At 41.1% G+C, this 22,042-nt stretch overlaps 1 protein-coding gene across 1 annotated transcript in view; it reads left to right on the plus strand.

The window, feature by feature from the left end:
• The first annotated feature begins 3,628 nt into the window (after positions 1 to 3,628).
• Positions 3,629 to 22,042, plus strand: part of LOC124545368 (serine protease gd-like) — a 243,124-nt gene continuing 224,710 nt past the window's right edge. Inside the window, exon 1 of the mRNA XM_047124279.1 lies at positions 3,629 to 3,698. Within this exon, the coding sequence (XP_046980235.1) occupies positions 3,673 to 3,698 (26 nt within the window). The 5' untranslated portion in view covers positions 3,629 to 3,672. The remainder of the gene's footprint in view (positions 3,699 to 22,042) is intronic.

A 22,042-nucleotide genomic window follows, 5' to 3' on the forward strand; every position in this document is an offset into this window, starting at 1 on the left:
ATATTGTCGAACGCTTTTTCCAGGTCGACAAATCCTATGCAAGTGTCTTGATTTTTCTTTAGCCTTGCTTCCATTATTAGCCGTAACGTCAGAATTGCCTCTCTCGTCCCTTTACTTTTCCTAAAGCCAAACTGATCGTCACCTAGCGCATTCTCAATTTTCTTTTCCATTCTTCTGTATATTATTCTTGTAAGCAGCTTCGATGCATGAGCTGTTAAGCTGATTGTGCGATAATTCTCGCACTTGTCACCTCTTGCTGTCTTCGGAATTGTGTGGATGATGCTTTTCCGAAAGTCAGATGGTACATCGCCAGACTCATATATTCTACACACCAACGTGAATAGTCGTATTGTGGCCACTTCCCCCAATGATTTTAGAAATTGTGATGGAATGTTATCTATCCCTTCTGCCTTATTTGACCGTAAGTGCTCCAAAGCTCTTTTAAATTCCGATTCTAATACTGGAGCCCCTATCGCTTCTAAATCGACTCCTGTTTCTTCTTCTATCACATCAGACAAATCTTCACCCTCATAGAGGCTTTCAGTGTATTCTTTCCACCTGTCTGCTCTCTCCTCTGCATTTAACAGTGGAATTCCCGTTGCACTCTTAATGTTACCACCGTTGCTTTTAATGTCACCAAAGGTTGTTTTGACTTTCCTGTATGCTGAGTCTGTCCTTCCGACAATCATATCTTTTTCGATGTCTTCACATTTTTCGTGCAGCCATTTCGTCTTAGCTTCCCTGCACTTCCTATTTATTTCATTCCTCAGCGACTTGTATTTCTGTATTCCTGATTTTCCTGGAACATGTTTGTACTTCTTCCTTTCATCAATCAACTAAAGTATTTCTTCTGTTACCCATGGTTTCGTCGCAGCTACCTTCTTTGTGCCTATGTTTTCCTTCCCAACTTCTGTGATGGCCCTTTTTAGAGATGTCCATTCCTCTTCAACTGTACTGCCTACTGCGCTATTCCTTATTGCTGTATCTATAGCGTTAGAGAACTTCAAACTATCTCGTCATTCCTTAGTACTTCCGTATCCCACTTCTTTGCGTATTGATTCTTCCTGACTAATGTCTTGAACTTCAGCCTACTCTTCATCACTACTATATTGTGATCTGAGTCTATATCTGCTCCTGGGTACGCCTTACAATCCAGTATCTGATTTCGGAATCTCTGTCTGGCCATGATGTAATCTAATTGAAATCTTCCCGTATCTCCCGGCCTTTTCCAAGTATACCTCCTCCTCTTGTGATTCTTGAACAGGGTATTCGCTATTACTAACTGAAACTTGTTACAGAACTCACTTAGTCTTTCTCCTCTTTCATTCCTTGTCCCAAGCCCATATTCTCCTGTAACCTTTTCTTCTACTCCTTCCCCTACAACTGCATTCCAGTCGCCCATGACTATTAGATTTTCGTCCCCCTTTACATACTGCATTACCCTATCAATATCCTCATACACTTTCTCTATCTGTTCATCTTCAGCTTGCGACGTCGGCATGTATACCTGAACTATCGTTGTCGGTGTTGTTCTGCTGTCGATTCTGATTAGAACAACCCGGTCACTGAACTGTTCACAGTAACACACCCTCTGTCCTACCTTCCTATTCATAACGAATCCTACACCTGTTATACCATTTTCTGCTGCTGTTGATATTACCCGATACTCATCTGACCAGAAATCCTTGTCTTCCTTCCACTTCACTTCGCTGACCCCTACTATATCTAGATTGAGCCTTTGCATTTCCCTTTTCAGATTTTCTAGTTTCCCTACCATGTTCAAGCTTCTGACATTCCACACCCCGACTCGTAGAACGTTATCCTTTCGTTGATTATTCAATCTCTTTCTCATGGTAACCTCCCCCTTGGCAGTCCCCTCCCGGAGATCCGAATGGGGGACTATTCCGGAATCTTTTGCCAATGGAGAGATCATCATGACACTTCTTCAATTACAGGCCACATGTCCTGTGGATACACGTTACGTGTCTTTAATGCAGTGGTTTCCATCGCCTTCTGCATCCTCATGTCGTTGATCATTGCTGATTCTTCCGCCTTTAGGGGCAATTTCCCACCCCTAGGACAAGAGAGTGCCCTGAACCCTATCCGCTCCTCCGCCCTCTTTGGCAAGGCCGTTGGCAGAATGAGGCTGACTTCTTATGCCGGAAGTCTTCGGCCGCCAATGCTGATTATTTATCAAAATTTAGGCAATGGCAGGGATCGAACCCGGGACCGAAGATGTTTTGATTATGAATCAAAGACGCTACCCCTAGACCACGAGTACACCCTAAAGGATGATGACATCAAAAAAAGTTTTGAAGTCTCCCGAGAATTTCATCTTCAGAATATATGGCAAAATTTTCGACGACCTGCCATGAACAGAAATTATGGAAGTGACGATTCCCACAACTGGTACTTTTTGCACCTAAAAATCGTGGCTTTTCGGCGTTTTCTCAAGAATTGTCCATTAACAAATGGTGATTTTGTAAGCCAGGTGAGGACCATCCTAGACCACACCTCATGAAAACAGCCAAGCCATTACTGAATTTGCCTGCGATGGAGGAGATTCTGTACTGTAGGATAGCTTCAGTATGCCAGTTCTTCCGATGGGTATACAAATGGTTTCTGTGCCGAAGACTATCCAAAACAGTTGATCACTTATATTATCATCAATAGACTTATATGACCCCCTGAAAAATAGAATTTTTTCGCGTGGCTTTTTGGAACATATTGGTACTGTGCACTGTTGTCTATGGACCGATTGCGTCTGTGAAGATATGCTTAATGTTTAATAAGAAATTATATTTATTCTATATTTCATCCCAGTGAGCATTTTTTATGTATCTCCAATATTCCCCTCTGCCCGAGGACTGGGTGTTTGTGTTGTCATCATCATTTCATCATCATAATCTTTCGTGATAGTGGCTAGATTGGACTGTGTAAAAAACTGGACTGTGTAAAAATTGGGACTTTGCATGTACACTGATGACCGCACAGTTGAGTACTCCACAAACAAAACATCACAAACCAAACATCCAACATTCCCCGAAGTTCCTTATTTTAAATCATGGCAAACCTTCTTTAAAATTACAATAAAACTGGGTTGCTATATGTGGAGATGGGGCCCAATCGCTCGTCTTGCCCTGGCCCAGTCCTGGCTCTCAGCGGCCTGTGCACGACAGCACTGCTCAAGGCACCATTTGTTCGTTGGAGTGGTGTAAGTATCGGCTGTCGGGTGGTCCTACCCGCCCGATATCACGGCAAGGAATATTCTTCTTTCGGTGGGTCGCAACGTCTACACACATCCAGTTTCTCGGTAGTTTGGTCGGTCAGTTGGAACGTGCGTTGGGACATTATCTGACAATATCCGATTTGTCGCCGTTTCTCCCCAGTGACGTCACAGCAGGTGTCCCTGACTGCGTGAGTTCATAACGGGAAGCCAGAATACGCCCCTCTGAATGTCTCACTTTGTCGTGAGTGAAACGCGGGGACCAGAAAGTTCAGTGGCGAGGAATCTACGGGGAAGCCGTGGAACAAGGTTAGTTTCCGGTAGCACCGCTGCGCGGCTCTGTGTGGCGGCTGGATCACATGTAGCATCAGCAACAGGTGTCGGTAGTGCAGTGCGGCAGCCGGCACGGGTAGAATTAGCACGTACATCTCTGCACGTCGAGCAGCATGCGGTTTCTGGACGACTCGGTCTGGTAAGTCTCGGTACTGGCAATAAGTAAACACCGCAGCCTGTAGCAAACGATACAAAAATAATAGCTTCATCTAATTTCACTTGCTATCTGTTCACTCATACCAGCTGCAATATCTGGTTGTCCGTTGCGTTACTGCTTAGTTTTTCGAATTAGTGTGACGTTCCTGCAAATTGGCTGTGTGTGTTTCTAAGTCTCGAATGGCAACATTGAACTTTATTTCTTAGAGCTTACGATTAATGTGTCGATGTACTTGTTTCGTGGTTTTTCACATTCAGTTTCTGCGAGTCACGTCAAACATCAAACGAAAATTCCACAATTCCCACTATGCTGATAGTACCGATAGTACTTTCTGCTACGTCACGGCCATTCATTCGTGATTCAATCTTATGACTGGTTGTAGATTGTGTCCCTCGTTTGGTGACAGAAAATTAAACCACTATCTTCCATCGCTGTTCTATAAAGAAATAAGATTGTTGTTAAGCGTATCATATCCTCACTAAGAAATGTTCGTTCACAGTGCTGTCCATCAACAGAATTAGCATTTCCGATAATCAAGGAAAAACTACTACATTTGTATAAGACAATCGCAAAATCTGAACAAATTTAATTTAACCTAAACCTCAAAGCCCAGAAGAAGAAAATGCAAAACTGTAAGACTCACGAAGTAAACAACAAACTGGAAACTTTGTCAGCGCAGTAGATTTGCTAACCGAAGGGGCCCAGGTTCGATTACCGGCCGAGTCGGAGATTTTATCCGCTCGGGGAGTGGCTGTTATGTTGTTCTTAAATTCGTATAGTCATTACTGGCACGAAAGTCTCATCAAACACAGTCGTATCGTCTTTCAACTGATCATATGGCTACATGGATCCGAACCGAAAGCCAATAAATTGAAACTGAACTCGGAACTTAGTTTGCTGAAATTGGAAGCGGACACTTGTAACTTAACCCCAAGCAGTATGTTTATTCTGTACATTATGTTGAAAGCGTTAATAGTTCGATAATTTTATTAGAGTATTCACAGTTTCAGCTGACATGGAAATTGTAATCAGTGCAACTGGTGGGGGTAGCTAGTGTAGCGCTGAAAACAATTAGACAATTACGAACACGGATCTGATTTATTTACATCCAATCTGCCGACATTGTAAGAACGTTTTGTGTGACGTCCTCTCTTCAAATATTGAAACAAACTATACCGCACTGACGAAGGTAGCACTTCATTGAAAAATATCTAAGAATGTAGGAACATAAACGGGTACTAACTGGCTCCACCTATGGCGATTTCGGTCTGCTTCTGTTGATGACGGGAATTCCCCGTCTTTAAACATTCCTATTCGCTCTCAATGACTAGATCTATGGTCTCTGCCCATCAACCACCCCCTTCCCCTTCCCATCATCTCTACAACTCTTCCATATCCTCAAATGCTGCTCGCCTCAGAGCAATTACTTTACATACAAGAGCGCAGCCGTGGATATGGAATAAAAAAAATTAAACCTCTTATTATTTGTGTGTGTGTGTGTGTGTGTGTGTGTGTGTGTGTGTGTGTGTGAGAGTGATTATACGGTTCGCTCGTCCAGGAAGTAGTACAAGGAAGTGGGACATATAATGTGAATTTAATGTCGCTCGGTGACCTTCTGGCAGCAAACATTGATGATTGTACCATCATGGTAGCAACTCCTACTGCATCAAACGTTTAGAATAGAAGTTACATAAGCGCACAGGACCCTAAATTGAGTTTTTTGAGATGAGAAACCAATGTTCGTAAACACATTTTTCATTTACAGGGTGTTTCAAAAATGACCGGTATATTTGAAACGGCAATAAAAACTAAACGAGCAGCGATAGAAATACACCGTTTGTTGCAATATGCTTGGGACAACAGTACATTTTCAGGCAGACAAACTTTCGAAATTACAGTAGTTACAATTTTCAACAACAGATGGCGCTGCGGTCTGGGAAACTCTATAGTACGATATTTTCCACATATCCACCATGCGTAGCAATAATATGGCGTAGTCTCTGAATGAAATTACCCGAAACCTTTGACAACGTGTCTGGCGGAATGGCTTTACATGCAGATGAGATGTACTGCTTCAGCTGTTCAATTGTTTCTGGATTCTGGCGGTACACCTGGTCTTTCAAGTGTCCCCACAGAAAGAAGTCACAGGGGTTCATGTCTGGCGAATAGGGAGGCCAATCCACTCCGCCTCCTGTACGTTTCGGATAGCCCAAAGCAATCACACGATCATCGAAATATTCATTCAGGAAATTAAAGACGTCGGCCGTGCGATGTGGCCGGGCACCATCTTGCATAAACCACGAGGTGTTCGCAGTGTCGTCTAAGGCAGTTTGTACCGCCACAAATTCACGAAGAATGTCCAGATAGCGTGATGCAGTAATCGTTTCGGATCTGAAAAATGGGCCAATGATTCCTTTGGAAGAAATGGCGGCCCAGACCAGTACTTTTTGAGGATGCAGGGACGATGGGACTGCAACATGGGGCTTTTCGGTTCCCCATATGCGCCAGTTCTGTTTATTGACGAAGCCGTCCAGGTAAAAATAAGCTTCGTCAGTAAACCAAATGCTGCCCACATGCATATCGCCGTCATCAGTCCTGTGCACTATATCGTTAGCGAATGTCTCTCGTGCAGCAATGGTAGCGCCACTGAGGGGTTGCCGCGTTTGAATTTTGTATGGATAGAGGTGTAAACTCTGGCGCATGAGACGATACGTGGACGTTGGCGACATTTGGACCGCAGCTGCAACACGGCGAACGGAAACCCGAGGCCGCTGTTGGATCACCTGCCGCACTAGCTGCGCGTTGCCCTCTGTGGTTGCCGTACGCGGTCGCCCTACCTTTCCAGCACGTTCATCCGTCACGTTCCCAGTCCGTTGAAATTTTTCAAACAGATCCTTTATTGTATCGCTTTTCGGTCCTTTGGTTACATTAAACCTCCGTTGAAAACTTCGTCTTGTTGCAACAACACTGTGTTCTAGGCGGTGGAATTCCAACACCAGAAAAATCCTCTGTTCTAAGGAATAAACCATGTTGTCTACAGCACACTTGCACGTTGTGAACAGCACACGCTTACAGCAGAAAGACGACGTACAGAATGGCGCACCCACAGACTGCGTTGTCTTCTATATCTTTCACATCACTTGCAGCGCCATCTGTTGTTGAAAATTGTAACTACTGTAATTTCGAAAGTTTGTCCGCCTGAAAATGTACTGTTGTCCCAAGCATATTGCAACAAACGGTGTATTTCTATCGCTGCTCGTTTAGTTTTTATTGCCGTTTCAAATATACCGGTCATTTTTGAAACACCCTGTATATGTGCCTTTACGATGTGATCGTGTTTCTAACTGCCGAAATAACCGCGTCTTCAGTGAAGGAAACAGTCACCATTTAGCCTGTGTTCGCTAACAACTATCGATTCTCCGTCAACTCATGGGCCGTAGTTCCATATGGTCACCTAACAGTAGCCTGTGTCATATAGTTCATCCAAGATCTGCTCCCACAGCTGCTAGGCACTGAAGCTCTTGTTACTCGCGAGGGGACGTCCTTTGGCAACGGTGCCACAGCACACTTCGATATTGTGCGTGATTTCCTTGATGAGACGTTCATCGTTTTGTTTGGTCGCATATGGCGTGAACCATTGTGAGCGCGATTGTTGGAGATCAGTCGTTTACTTTTAGTTTTTGTAATTGTGGTGCATGAAACCACTGTCTCAGCTGATGATACCTATCTCCGTACGCAACGCATCTTAAGGATATTTTGATGAGTGCGATGCAACGATATGCGGCAATGTACACATCGGTGAGGTCTTTACGTGTTTCCTGTCATTTATTTAGTGAGTTAAAATATGCTGCCTGCTGTTCAGACTCCTGTACCATCTGTAACCTGTTTGTTGATGCGGCCATTTTCCGCAGAAAATTTATAAGTGATCTTGACCATTTTGTGCTTCCACAGCTGATTGATTGAAAAAGTTAATAAGTCACCGCAGCTGTATTTCAGCAACGTTTATGACTCCACAAGTGGTTACTTTCGAAACGAACATCTTCAGGTGACACGAAAATTCACCAACAGTCTTCCTACGTTAACTATCAGAAAGTGGCAGGAATCGTGAGTCATGACAACTCATTTCTGCCGCTTTGTGAGAATCTGTTACGAAGATTGGTGGTGAATTTTCGGTGTCACTTTTAAATTTTCTTTTAGGCGAAACCGATTGTGGCATAATAAACGTGCCTGAAATAAATCTGCGCTGATTTTATTAACATTTATGTAAATATTCGTTTTATAAATTGAGACACCTTTCTCTTGCTGCAGTTTATATTTATTTGTGCTCTGGGTGCGCTTTTCCCTTTACGTTAAGACATCCACAGTGGGTTTAATCTGGAATAATAGAATTTTGTTTTTATATGCGTTACTTATCGATTAGAAAGCAATTCATGCAACAATTTTTACATGTAGATGTTGCTACCCACAGTTATTCGTCTGTCCGACCGAAATCTGCGTTTCCCCTCATCTGAATTTTCACTTCGATTTATAAAATATCGACACATTTTCACGTCGCGACCTTTTTGTTTCTTAGTTTTCATATTCCGTTACCCAACTACTGTGAAACGCCGCTACTGACCTGACAAGAACTACGGATTTCTTACAAGGAAGCTACAGTGTTGCGACGGAAATAGCTTACAGTTCTCCTAAGACAAATCTACAGTTGTCGCCACATACGCAGTGGGGTTCCACACCAGTTAATCAACGAAATATGAAAAATACAAAATCAAAAGTTTGTAAGGTGGAAATCTGTCGACGTTTTCATGTTTCAAGTGACAATGCGACCTCTAATCTATTTCTAAATAAGAGGAAACTCTTATTTCGGCCTGACAGTCCATTAGAAAATGAACATTTGCGCCGTTCTGATATCAAAAGTTTGAGACAGCTTGTGTATTTGAACCGTGATCATCAGCCATTGCGGGATACAAGCTCTCAATACTTCTTCATGAATGATTTTCGACTAGACTCTTCCATGCTGCTCTATTATATTTCCTGTGTTGTGTAATGTCTGTCTACTACGCCATCGCCTAGATATTTTCGTATCTCTTGAACCCAACCAAGAATTTCCGCCCTTTATCTACTAGCCATTTTCCTAGCAACAGTAGCAGTACGGCCATAACTGTATCTTGTTCTACACTGGAAGAGCCAAAGAAACTGTACACCGGACTAATATCGTGTAGTGCGCCAGCGAGCACGCAGAAGTGCCGCAACACGACGTGGCATGGACTCGACTAATGTCTGAAGCAGTGCTGGAGGGTGCTGACGCCATGAATCCTGTAGGGCTGCTGAGCATATCCCAGATATGCTCAATAATGTTCACCTCTGGGAAGTTTGATGGCCAGCGGAAGTGTTTAAACACAGAAGAGCGTTCCTGTAGCAATTCAGGACGTCTAGGATGTCGCATTGTCCTGCTGTAATTACCCAAGTCCGTCGGAATACAAATGGTTCTGAGCACTATGGGACTTAACTTCTGAGGTCATCAGTCCCCTAGAACTTAGAACTACTTAAACCTAACTAACCTAAGGACATCACACTCATCCATGCCCGAGGCAGGATTCGGACCTGCGACCGTAGCGGTAGCGCGGTTCCAGACTGTAGCGCCTAGAACCGCTCGGCCACTCCGGCCGGCCGTCGGAACACACAATTGACATGTATGGATGCAGGTGATCAGACAGAATGCTTACGTACGTGTCACCTGTCAGAGTCGTATCTAGACGTATGATGGGTCTCACCTCACTCCAACTGCACACGCCCCACTCCATTACAGAGCCTCCACCAGCTTGAACAGTACCCTGCTGACATGCAGGGTTCATGGATTGATGAGGTAGACTCCATACCCGTACACGTCCATCCGCTCGATAGAATTTGAAACGAGACTCGTCGACCAGGCAACAAGTTTCCAGACATAAACAGTCAATATCGGTGTTCACGAGCCCAGGGGAGGCGTAAAGTTTTGTCGTGCAGTCATCAAGGATACATGAGTGGCCCTTCAGGTCCGAAAGTCCATATCGACGATGTTTCGTTGAATGGTTCACACGCTGACACTTGTTGATGGCCCAGCGCTGAAATCTGGAGCAGTTTGCGGAAGGGTTGCACTTCTGTCACATTGAACGATTCTCTTCAGTCGTCGCTGGTTCCGTTCATGCAGGATCTTTTTCCGGTCGCAGCGACGTCGGATATTTGATGTTTTTGCGGATTCCTGATATTCACGGTTCACTTGTGAAATGGTCGTATGGGAAAACCCCCACTTCATCGCTACCTCAGAGATGCTGTGTCCCATCGCTCGTGCGCAGACTATAACACCATCTTCAAACACACTTAAATCTTGATAACCTGCCATTTTAGCAGCAGTAACCGATCTAACAAATGCGCCAGACACTTGTTGTCTTATGTAGGCGCTGTCGAACGCCTGTTAACGTCGTATCTCTGTATTTGAATACGCATGCCTATACCAGTTTCTTTGGCGCTTCAGTGTATAACAACCCGCCCCGCCCCCCACCCCTCCACAAGCAATGCCTATCATGCATGACCTTTCTTCATTGCTTGTTGAACAATCTCTAGTTTTTGTATGAATTGCGCACTGAAAGTACATGGTTGTCTGTCGTAAATCAAAACTAGTAGTACACTCTGATCATGAACTTCCTTGTGTCAAATACGGTGCGAGCTTAATTTTGAAAACAAGGGTTTACCAAAGTTGTTGTGATTAAAACGAATAGGCTCACTGTTTCCAGCTGAGGCACTAAACCGCAGCATTGGATAATAGTGACACACAGATCGGAAACGGAGCGAGTGCTAGTCTAATGTTGTGGGATGCATACTTCACAAATCAAGGCGCTGCTGTAAGCCACCGTTATACCGCCTTCCTTGCTTCGTTCCATCTGTTATTCCGCGGATGTGCCCTGTCTGAGACCGGTGGCGCTGTGGTCGCTAGATGCTCATCTATTCGGTCCTTCTGAAGCGTGCAAAAGTGTAAGGCTACAGTCCGTTTGAAATTACTTGATTGTTGACGTCTGTCACTTGGCGCTGAAATGTTGCCACATCGACTACCACTCGCTCAAAGGAGATACGCAAACACTGCGGATCACTTCAAAAGTGCTGAAATGCTGTTCATGTAACACGGATCGAGGTTAGAAGCTCCTGTCACCAGGTATGCATGAACACGAGATGCTCTGTCCATTGCTGATTTTAAATGGCCAATGACTGAACTACGGCAGACAACGCGTTTTGTAACCCTGAATTTACACAAAAATACATTGAAACCTGTTAGAACCAGTTGGAACGATCATTTGCTGGTTTCAAAAAGTTCGTGTTCACGCCATGTATGAAGTTCACCTACTGTAATCCGATCTCTGTGATCATAACTGAATATGGTGGCCGAATCACGTCTTGTGCGAAAAATCCATAACCAGACAAGGAACTGGATGTGAATTGACCGCCTGTTGTGGCAGTTTGTCAATGGCAGACAATTCTGTCGTGACGTTGGGCGCTCTGATTAGAGGAAGCCAACACCAACACGTGAAGAAGAGTCAACTATCAGGTAATTTTAATCAGACTATAGTCTTGCTGTTGTAAAGTAGCTTTGAGAAGGCCGAATAACCGATTGTCTGGATCACATGGCCATTGACGAAGTTGTTTTTTGTGAGATAGTGAGGATATAAGACGAAAATTAAGTGATGTGTTGTACACAATTGTAATCGAGGTGTCTGGAATACGTTCTACGCTATAGACCTCGATTCAGATGAAAAACTTAGGAATTTCGTCCTACGCAGACAAAGTCATTGTATTCTTTGTAGTTCCACCTCCACCATGACAAAACGCGTGTGCTGCGCCATACGAAAGTGGGCACATAGAAAAGTCACTGTTGTATCCCTGCGACCAAAAAACACGCTGTTTCTACATTGTTTTCGTTATGGCAACATTTGTTAATGGGTCAACAAGTCGTGTGGCTTACCATTCGTTTCTACAATTTCTTCGAAGGTTGTTGTAAATTTATTTCAATAATTAATCAACATTTAGAGAATGCAGTTCATCCTCACGCCATGTTTTCTTGTACGGTCCTCAGGCTCGGTGACGCCTCGAAAGTGTGTGTATGTCACTGTAATTGTTAGAAATTCTCTGTATATAACAATATTTACTGATAACCGATCATTGTGTTTGTTGATATACAGGTTTGTTTTCAAATTTAAGACAACTAAATATCTTGAAAACAACGCATGCCAAGTGAAAAGTTAATATTAGTAAAGGGAAATCTGTCTGCGCTATAACCGGCCACCTCTCGACCACCCTCGTGCGTATTTTCACAAGCTGCGACGTTGTCGCGAGTTTAACATTGACCCGAAAATAGAATAAATTTCCATTTTTTTTCTCGTCTATGGTAACAAAATTTTAAGTCCTCAGACTACCAGTTTCGGTCAGCAATGACTATCTTCAGATCTGTTTTATAAAAACATGTCCTAATACTCTGACTTCAGTGTATTAGGGCATGTTTTTATAAAACAGATCTTAAGACGGTCATTGCTGACGGAAACTGGTAGTCTGAGGACTTAAAAGTTTGTGACCATAGACGTGAAAAACAGGAAATTTATTTGTATTTTCAAATGAGAACCCCAATTTTTATTGCAGATGCGGAATCTACTCTAAAAAATACGAACGGTTTACTCAAGCCGTTGTTTCCCATTCGTAGTAGATGGCGCTGTAATCAGCAAATATCGAGTGTGTCTGTTTTTCGAATCGAGAACCAACGCACTTGATTCTAGATTTCATATAAGATGTAAATGTAAACGTTTGTGCTGACGGATGATATTAATGTTCAAACGTTACTAGAGTATTTTAAGCGTGATCGTACAGTACAAATATTATGGCTATGGACGGACATTTGTGGCGCATAAACTACTTATATGGTAACGTACTTTTCTGTTCCCTGTGGTTTTGATTGTGGTGAGTACCCAAACCATCGGAATACTAGATATCGGTGGCAGCCCTCGAACAGAGCTAACAGGTAGATAGATTGCAGTGTGTGTTTCCATCCAGCAGCCGTAACTCTCGCACTGGCTGATACCGGCAGAATGCAATCCACAACATTGTAATAAGGTAAAATACCCATGAAAGTAATAGTGACAGGCGCACCTTTCATGGATACTGACCGAAGTAAGCACTGCAGTGGTGGGAGGCAAGGGGTCTCTCAGAAATCAAACACACCGGTGGTGGGATGCAAGGGAACTCTCTGATTTCAACCATCCCAATGGAAACAAAACTATTTATAGACATAGTTGTCCCTGTATCATGCTAAACGTAGTTTCTAACCCGACATTGAAATGACTAATCATATTGTACTGTACAATCAAATTTACAGCACTAAAGTAAATGTAGCATCAAATCTACATCTACATGGTTACTCTGCAATTCACACTTAAGTGCCTGACAGAGGGTTCATCGAACCATTTTCGTACTCCTTCTCTACCATTCCACTCTCGAATGGTGCGTGGGTAAAAGGAACACCTAAATCTTTCCGTTCGAGCTCTGATTTCTCTTATTTTATTATGATCATTTCTCCGCACGTAGGTAGGTGTCAACAAAATATTTTCACGTTCGGAAGAGAAATTTGGTGTTGAAATTTCGTAAATAGTGCATGGGGGCTTATTTAAATAATCAATCGAAAATGTTTTTTTTTGTTTTGTTTTTAGTAACTGTATGTCCGATTACGTAAGTCTCGTAATCGGTTGGCCCTGACTAGTATTATTACGCTATCTGACTGCAACAAACAATGTAAGAAAATTTTCGTAAACACAGTTAATTAATTAAGTCCCCAGCAACTAAAAAACCTACAAAATCCAAGCACAAATGTAACTGTTCTGTATGTGGGAGTGTGACTCAACGTATGCATCTGGCACGGTTCTTTTCCAACAAGACAAGAATTCTTAAATACCAACTATACAGACGTGACAAAGGAAAATTAGAAAACTATAATTACGCAAGAAAACCAGAATTCCACTCTAATCCAAGAACACAAGCCAGATGCTTTGTTGACTGAACCTGTAGTGACACATTATTTCAGATAGACGATTAATAAAAAAAAAACATTATAAATTTTACCTTCATATATATTGACGAAATGCACTCATTACAATAACATCTGCTATCTCTCCCATCAAATAACTGCATAAAACAAGGAGCAACACTCTTTACTACCACATCTCACTCCGACTTCACGACAATCACGAGCTCTTAACACACACTGTGCTCTCTACTAGCACTGACTGCCACGAACTCTCAACAACCACTGACTTCTACAATCTCATAACAAGCACTGTGGAGGCGGCTTAATAGTACTCTTTGGCGCACTCTCTGGCGCAGTGGCACAGTGTAGCCACCTTTCATATGCCCCTCCTCCACAGGCCAGAATTTGATGGTATTTTTGCCAGCATTGGTGGTGAAAATACCACCAAATTCGTCCACAAAAATACAGACAAAAATAAAAGATAATATTAATACCTAAACATCACATAATTAGTTAAAAATTTTGGCTTTGCACTGACCTTTCACTAACCTAATGTATGAAATACAGTAAGCAATACAACTTCTTTTCATACATGTGACTTTACATAATAGTTTACAATATACAAAAAATCAGTTTATGCAAATGTTCACATAAAATGCCTTCAATGATTAGTTTATACAAAAAAAGAACACCAACAGGTAACATCTTTTCAGTAGAAGCAGTCCATCAGTTGCACCCAGTAAAGTTTAGCAGGTACACCCAGCAACAAGTCACATTAATTCAGTAGAGGCAATCCATCAGAGGTACCCAGCAATGTTGAGTAGGTGCAGACAGCAACAAGTGACTTCATTTCAGTAAAAACAGTTCATCAGTTGCACCCAGCAATGTTGAGAGCAGGTGCAGACACCAACAAGTGACTTCATTTCAGTAGAAGCAGTTCCATCTGTGGCACCCAGTAAAGTTCAAGAGGTACACACAGCAACAAGTCACATTAGTTCAGTAGAAGCAGTCCATCAGAGGCACCCAGCAATGTTGAGTAGGTGCAGACAGCAACAAGTGACTTCATTTCAGTAAAAACAGTTCATCAGTTGCACCCAGCAATGTTGAGCGCAGGTGCAGACACCAACAAGTGATACCATTTCAGTAGAAGCAGTCCATTAGTGGCATCAGCAATGTTGATCAGGTGCACACAGCAACTAGTGACTTCATATCAGTAAAAACAGTTCATCAGTTGCACCCAGCAATGTTGAGTGCAGGTGCAGACAGCAAAAAGTAACATCATTTCAGTAGGAGTAGTCCATCAGTTGCACCCAGCAATGTTGAGCAGGTGCAGACAGCAACAAGTGACATAATTTCAGCAGAAGCAGTTCATCAGTTGCACCCAGCAATGTTGAGCGCAGGTGCAGACACCAACAAGTGATACCATTTCAGTAGAAGCAGTCCATTAGTGGCATCAGCAATGTTGATCAGGTGCACACAGCAACAGGGGACATCTTTTCAGTAGAAGCAGTTCATCAGTTGCACCCAGCAATGTTGAGTAGGTGCAGACACCAACAAGTGACACCATTCAGTAGAAGCAGTCCATCAGAGGCACCCAGTAAAGTTGCAGAGGTACACACAGCAACAGGGGACATCCTTTCAGTAGAAGCAGTCCATCAGTGGCACCCAGCAATATTGAGTAGGTGCAGACAGCAAAAAGTCACATCTCTCAGCAGAAGCAGTTCCAAAAAAATCACTAGCACTGATCACACTGTTTATCAGCAGAAATTAAACACGACCAAATGTCACACATCATGTTGAAAAAGTGCAGGTAACAGTTCAGAATATTTGTCTTCACTAATCAGACAGTCCAGGCATGAACAATAGTTTGAATGCACATACAAATGCTTTTACAGTAACATACAAATTATAACAAACACACAAATGATATCAGATAATTGTCCTATTAACTATTACAATACACAAATACCAGTAAACCTATAATATTTATGGGTGTCAGTGCAAGCCACTACAAACAAATAAAATAATATTTAGGAGATAGGTGGTTAGGATTAGTAAAGGAAAACACACAAAACACACTCACTCATCTTTCATCCACATTAAGTACTACTGTGTAACTGAATAGTGTTAACTGTGTAAATGCAATTCTGTCAAAATCTGATGTTCATCATGTGTATCAAGTAGTAGTGGCAGCAATGTATAACAGTCAATAATAGTTAGGTCAACGTCATAGTCATCATGTCAAGACGAATGTTTGCCAAGCCAGATCAAAATGCACTGTTGTTGAACAACTGTCAGTGAGCCACGATATGCAATTACTTCCTCTCTTCAAAAAAAAGTATATACTGCTTAGTTATTTAACAAAGTGTGTGTATAGACTATCTTCCTTCTATTTTAGTGTTTTAGTCTGCTCTCTTCATCCTCTTGTTCCATAAGACCAACAAAAAAAATATGCTCCTCACTTACTTTACCTCTTATCCACCAAAACTCCAATAATTATCAGCATCACATAATCTCAATAATACCTCAATAATACGTCGATAAATGTAAACCTCAGCACCAATATCACCTTACCTCTTGTCCACAAACAACTTCATATACTCTCAATACCTATAATAATACATCGATAAATATAAACCTCAGCACCAATATCATTTCACTTCCATAACAACTCTTTCCTCTAGTCAGTCTCCTTGAACAAGTACAGATAAAATCCTAATGCAACTTCAATTCAGCATCCCATACAATCCGAAGACACATTGCCAACACACAACCTCTGTGTAATCCATCTGACCCAAATTTTCTACTCATTATAAATTATAAGATACATTTTGGTTCCTTGTCCATCATTAAATAAAAGAAATGCATACCTGACCTCTAACAGACTTAGTTCGAATAACTCTCAGTAATTACGTACGATTACGGAGTGTGAATGATCATAATATTTCACAGTGTGTACACCACTTCAAGAATTATGGCAAACAGAAGCAAACATGTGGAGTATTTTTTGTGTCAAGTGTCACTTCCTATTTCAATTGCTCACGAAAATGCAGTGTAATAACTGTTAATGGTCTAAACCTAGTTTTGGTCTGTCATGTCGTTAGCCTCCTTCCTATTAGCATAAATTTATACAGCTTCCATAAAACCTCCAGCTCATGTGACTTCTATGACTTTCTTGTACTAATGTCGTTCGTCAAATTATAGCAGTTAATTTTCTTATCTTAAAAATATATGGCACTGAGCGTAAGCAAAACCTGCAATAGCGAGTAAATTTACCAGTAGAGAACAAAATGTCAACAAGTGGATGCAGCACAATTCCTACAACGAGGCTCTGCCAACCGAACAATCTATAATTAATACCACAGTGTAACCTAAACTCTATGTTTATACACAGTATATCAGCATTTCTATACACGAAATTAAAGAGCAGTTATGGCAACAAAACAGAAATGTGTAAATATGTAATCCATACGCATAGCAGTAAACATATATCTTACGTAATAAACAGGTCATTAGCATCATATCAGCATAAGCAAATAAATATTCATATGTCATCTTAATAAGCAAACATGAAGGCACAAGCAGATAAATCACAAAGTATAACTTACATAACTAAACTCATCAGCACAATAAATCAGGTTACAATTATAATTCAAATAAATAAGCACAGCAGGCACATAATAAAAAAATATGACATCAGTGAAAAAGCATAGCACCCAAGCGATGCATAATCTATACAAGTCACAACCCAGTTCATTAATCAATAATTGTCAAAATCAGTCAGTGAAAAAGCATAGCAGCCAAGCGATGCATAATATACACAAGTTACAACCCAGTTCATTAATCAATAATTGTCAAAATCAGTAAATGTACACAAGCACGTCGCTTCACAAGTAAATCCATAGAACATAAAATTAGCACAAAGTATGAATCACGTAATCGCGAGCAGCAAATTACGTCTAAAGTACGTACCTATGTGGAAATATGTTACCTGAAAAATAAACTCAATTAATAGTTACCCTTTTTTAGTTAATTAGTTTCTTCTTGGAAATTACATTCTTCCTGAAAATTTCTCGATAGCAGGTCGTCTTAACGTCGGAGACACACAGAGTTTACCTGAAGTTCTTAAATATTTTATAGAACCGTATCCTGCAAAATACTGAATGTTAATATCACAATTCAACAAGTCCTTATAGCTTTATACAGCATTTAGTCGGAGAAATTAGACTGTGTATTTGTTTACGGCTGTCAGTGCATTCGCACTGAGCGCTCGATCAGCTGTAGGCGCGTGACGTAGGAAGCAATTGTTTGCGGTCAACGACTGCCTTGTGCGGCGCGCAGACTTCACTGTTGCTTTGAGTATGTGCCGCCGCCAAAACACAGCGCGGTATCCTTGTACTCTCTGCGTGTTTACATGTAGCTGTTAGTTTCTCACAAGTATGTCATTCCACAAAAATTTTAACGTTTGATATATGATGTATTCCTTTAGAGCGTCGAGATTTAAGAGTTTCTACTTCGACAGTGTTATCATGAATAATTTTGCGAATTCTATATGGACCGTTATAAAGCAGAAAAAATTTGCGACACAAGCCTTTTCCTTTGTGAGACAAACGGTGGGATTTAATTAATACCTTTTGACCAACCGACAAATTTTTTAAACGACCAGGACGCTTCGCCGATTTCTTTCTTCTAGCAGCCGCAGATGCAATATTTTGTAGAGCCAGGTTAACAACTTCAGAATGCCGCAGTTTCCGTGAAGGCGGAAAAGGAACGATTTCAGAAATGCGATTTGTTGGTACTTTATTTTTTAATATCAATAGAGGCGGTAAAGAAGTTGAGTCATTAGGAAGTTCATTCAGAATGTTTTGAAAAATATGAAGATACTGATCCCAAGTTCTGTGATTCTGATGACAATAAAGACGGCACAATTTATTGATTTCCTTCATCCATCTCTCTGAAGCATTAGATTGAGGGTGAAAAAGTGAAATGAAAATTGGTTTGATTTTACGACGCCGTAGAGTACGAAGCCAAATTTTAGAACGAAACTGTGATCCATTATCTGATATAACCTTGTCAACATGACCAACTTCTTTAAGAAAATGTTTGATGAAAGCATTAGATACTGAACGAGCTGTTGCTTTGCGTAAAGGTGTAAAACACACATATTTTGACGTCAACTCCACTGCTACGAAAATGTACGCAAAACCATTAGTAGAACGAACCACTGGACCAAACAAATCGACTGCAGCCATCTCCTTTAATTTCGCTGGAATGACGGGAAACAACGGTGCTCTGTGAGAAATCGTTGGAGGCTTAGCCATTTGACATAATTTGCATTTGGCAAGAACAGATCGAATACGTTTTTCCATATTACTGAAGTAACAATTTTCTCGTAATTTATGAAAGCATTTTCTGGGACCAAAGTGTGCATAACTGAAATGCGTATACCAAATCAATTTATTGACCCACTCATCAGGAATACAAACTAACCAAACGGAGTTGTCGACCGATTTTCGTTTAAAAAGAATGTCATTGCGAACTAGATAATGCTGTCTAATCGCCACACTTTCCTTTCTCCTCCACTTCTCCTTAATGTCCTTCCAGATTGGATCCTTATTTTGCTCCTTAGCGATATCCTGGAGCGAAGACGAAATAAAGTTCTCAAACGCAACACCTTGAATATACATCAAACAAAAATTGTTTTCCTTGCAGTCCTCTTCAGCACTTTGTTTCAAACCCATAGGTGCACGTGATAAAGCATCGGCAACAATATTTGAAGAACCCTGTATGTAAACAATACTAAAGTCAAATTCCTGTAGGTACAGCGCCCATCGTGACAATCTGCCACGAGTTAATTTCGTTGACATAAGAAATTCCAGAGCTCGATGATCGGTGTAAACCTTAGTATGTCTGCCAAACAAAAATGTCCGAAATTTTGTAAAAGCCCAAACAACCGCCAAAGCTTCAAGTTCCGTAATCGAATAATTCTTTTCTGATTTAGAAAGAACACGACTTCCAAATGCAATCGTCTTCTGTACTACAACGCCGTTTTCTTCTATCTCTTGAAATAAATGTGCACCTAGGCCCTTGTATGATGAGTCCGTTGCCAAACAAAATTCTTTAGATAAATCCGGATGTGAAAGAAGTGGAGCAGCAACTAAAGCATCACGAAGCTGTTCAAATTCTGACTGAGCTTCCTCATCCCAACACCAATTAGATTTCTTTCCAGATAGTTCACATAAACGAGGTGTGGCCAAATCGTCCAATTTAACAAAGCGTCTAAGAAAATTACAGACACCAAGGAAACTACGAACATCACGTTTTGTGGTAGGAACAGCATAATTACGAATAGCGTCTAGTTTCTCTGGATCAGGAAGAATACCTTCTGTAGAAATAATGTGACCGAGAAATTTCACCTGAGAACGACCAAATTCAGATTTTTCCAAGTTTACTGTAATGCCAACTTTTGCAAAGATACGTAATAATGAGTCCAAAATTTTGTTGTGTTCACTCCAAGAACGTTTAGCGATAAGAATGTCGTCAACATAAGAAGTAATATTGTCACGAAGACAAACAGGTAAAATTTCATTTAAGCTACGAATGAATGCTGCTGAAGATACTGTAAGTCCAAACGGTAATTTCCGAAATTGGTAACAGTTACCAAAGGCTAAAAAGGCGGTGTATTTTCTACAGTCGGGGTGGAGTTCTATTTGCCAAAAACTTGCGCGCATATCAATTGTGGATAAGACTTTAATTCCATGGAAATGTTGAAGAAGTTCATCTAAATTTTGTGGGCGGTCAGTTTCAGGAATGATGATATTATTTATCTGTCTGGAATCCAGAACCAAACGAATTGACCCATCCTTTTTAAGAACAACGTGTAATGGGCTAGTATAAGGACTGACTGCAGGCTCAATAATGCCCTGATCTAACATGTACTGAAGTTCATTCTTAACCTTGTCTCTGTAAGCCAAAGGAATAGCGTACGTTTTTCCGCGAAATGGTGTGTGTTCTTTTACTTTAAATAAATATTGTACGCCTTGTATAGTTCCTGTGTGATGACTAAACACTGTAGCATGTGAAGTCATAATGTGGTGCAGCTCTTCTCTTGCAACGTCATCTGGCACTTCAGCTTTCTTAACCTTTTCATTAATTAATTCTTCGCTATTAATTATATCATCCATCACGTCTTTGTATCTATTGTCATTATCATGAATAAACACACTGTCATCATAATGCTCAACGAAAACATCAGAAGTAAGAAACCTTAAACATTTTGTATCTGACTCAGATCTTGTTAAACACTCGAAGAATTTTAGACATTTCGGCATTCCAGCAACAGTCAAATTTACACTTCCTTCTTTAAAGTTCAAAATTGCCTTATGTGCGTTAAGAAACTCCATACCTAATATAATTTGTGTACTGAGTAATGGAACAATGATAAAATTAGCAGAAAATTCGTATCCTTGACAAATGAAATTTAAATTGGTCTGTTGTTTGACCTCCACACTTTTTCCAGAAATCGCACCTCGAATTGTAGTTTTAGAAATAGGTAACACAGGACAAGCGATAGTTCTTACACATATACGAAAAACTGATTCACTAATGACATTCAATGGGCTCCCAGAATCTAATACTGCAGTGAACTTATTCTTACCCACACATACTTCAATAACAGGGTGTAAAAATGCGTCTACATTATTTTCCTTTTCGTCTAATAAAATGTCTCTCATGTCTTCCAGGCGTACGTAGTGTAAAGTCGTAGTGTCATTACTTTCTGAGCCGTCTATATTGCTGCCAGAAGCCGAAGCTACAAGTCATTGTCGATTGTTTGCGTCACGTCTTTGATTATTCGCGTCATTTCGCGGATCAATTTCAACGATTTGTACTTGTCTCTCAGACGTTCTGTCACGTGGAGGATGCCAATTAGGTCCCTCCTGTCTGCTAGATGCAAATTCTGGGTTGTGTCTGTTATTAAAATTTCTATTTTCCTGTCTGTCTGCATAACTACTTCTTGTATAATTTCGACTGTCACTTCTGAAATTATTATTGTACCTACTACCCTGGTTATTTCTGTAGTAAGAATTTCTATTACTGTATGAATGATTTCTGTCCTGATGATACCGATTACTGTTTCCGTATGATTGATCATTCCGATACGAATTACCGTTGTTATAGTTGTCTGTGTAATTTCTGTTAGAACGTCTGTTATTGTCATAGGGCTGGTATCTATTGTCGTGTCTGTTACGTCTGTCATTCTCAAAATTACCCATATAACGCCCGTTCCGAC

The sequence above is a fragment of the Schistocerca americana genome, chromosome 8 (genome assembly GCF_021461395.2).
Source record: "Schistocerca americana isolate TAMUIC-IGC-003095 chromosome 8, iqSchAmer2.1, whole genome shotgun sequence".
In the NCBI taxonomy this organism is placed as follows: Eukaryota; Metazoa; Arthropoda; class Insecta; order Orthoptera; family Acrididae; genus Schistocerca; species Schistocerca americana.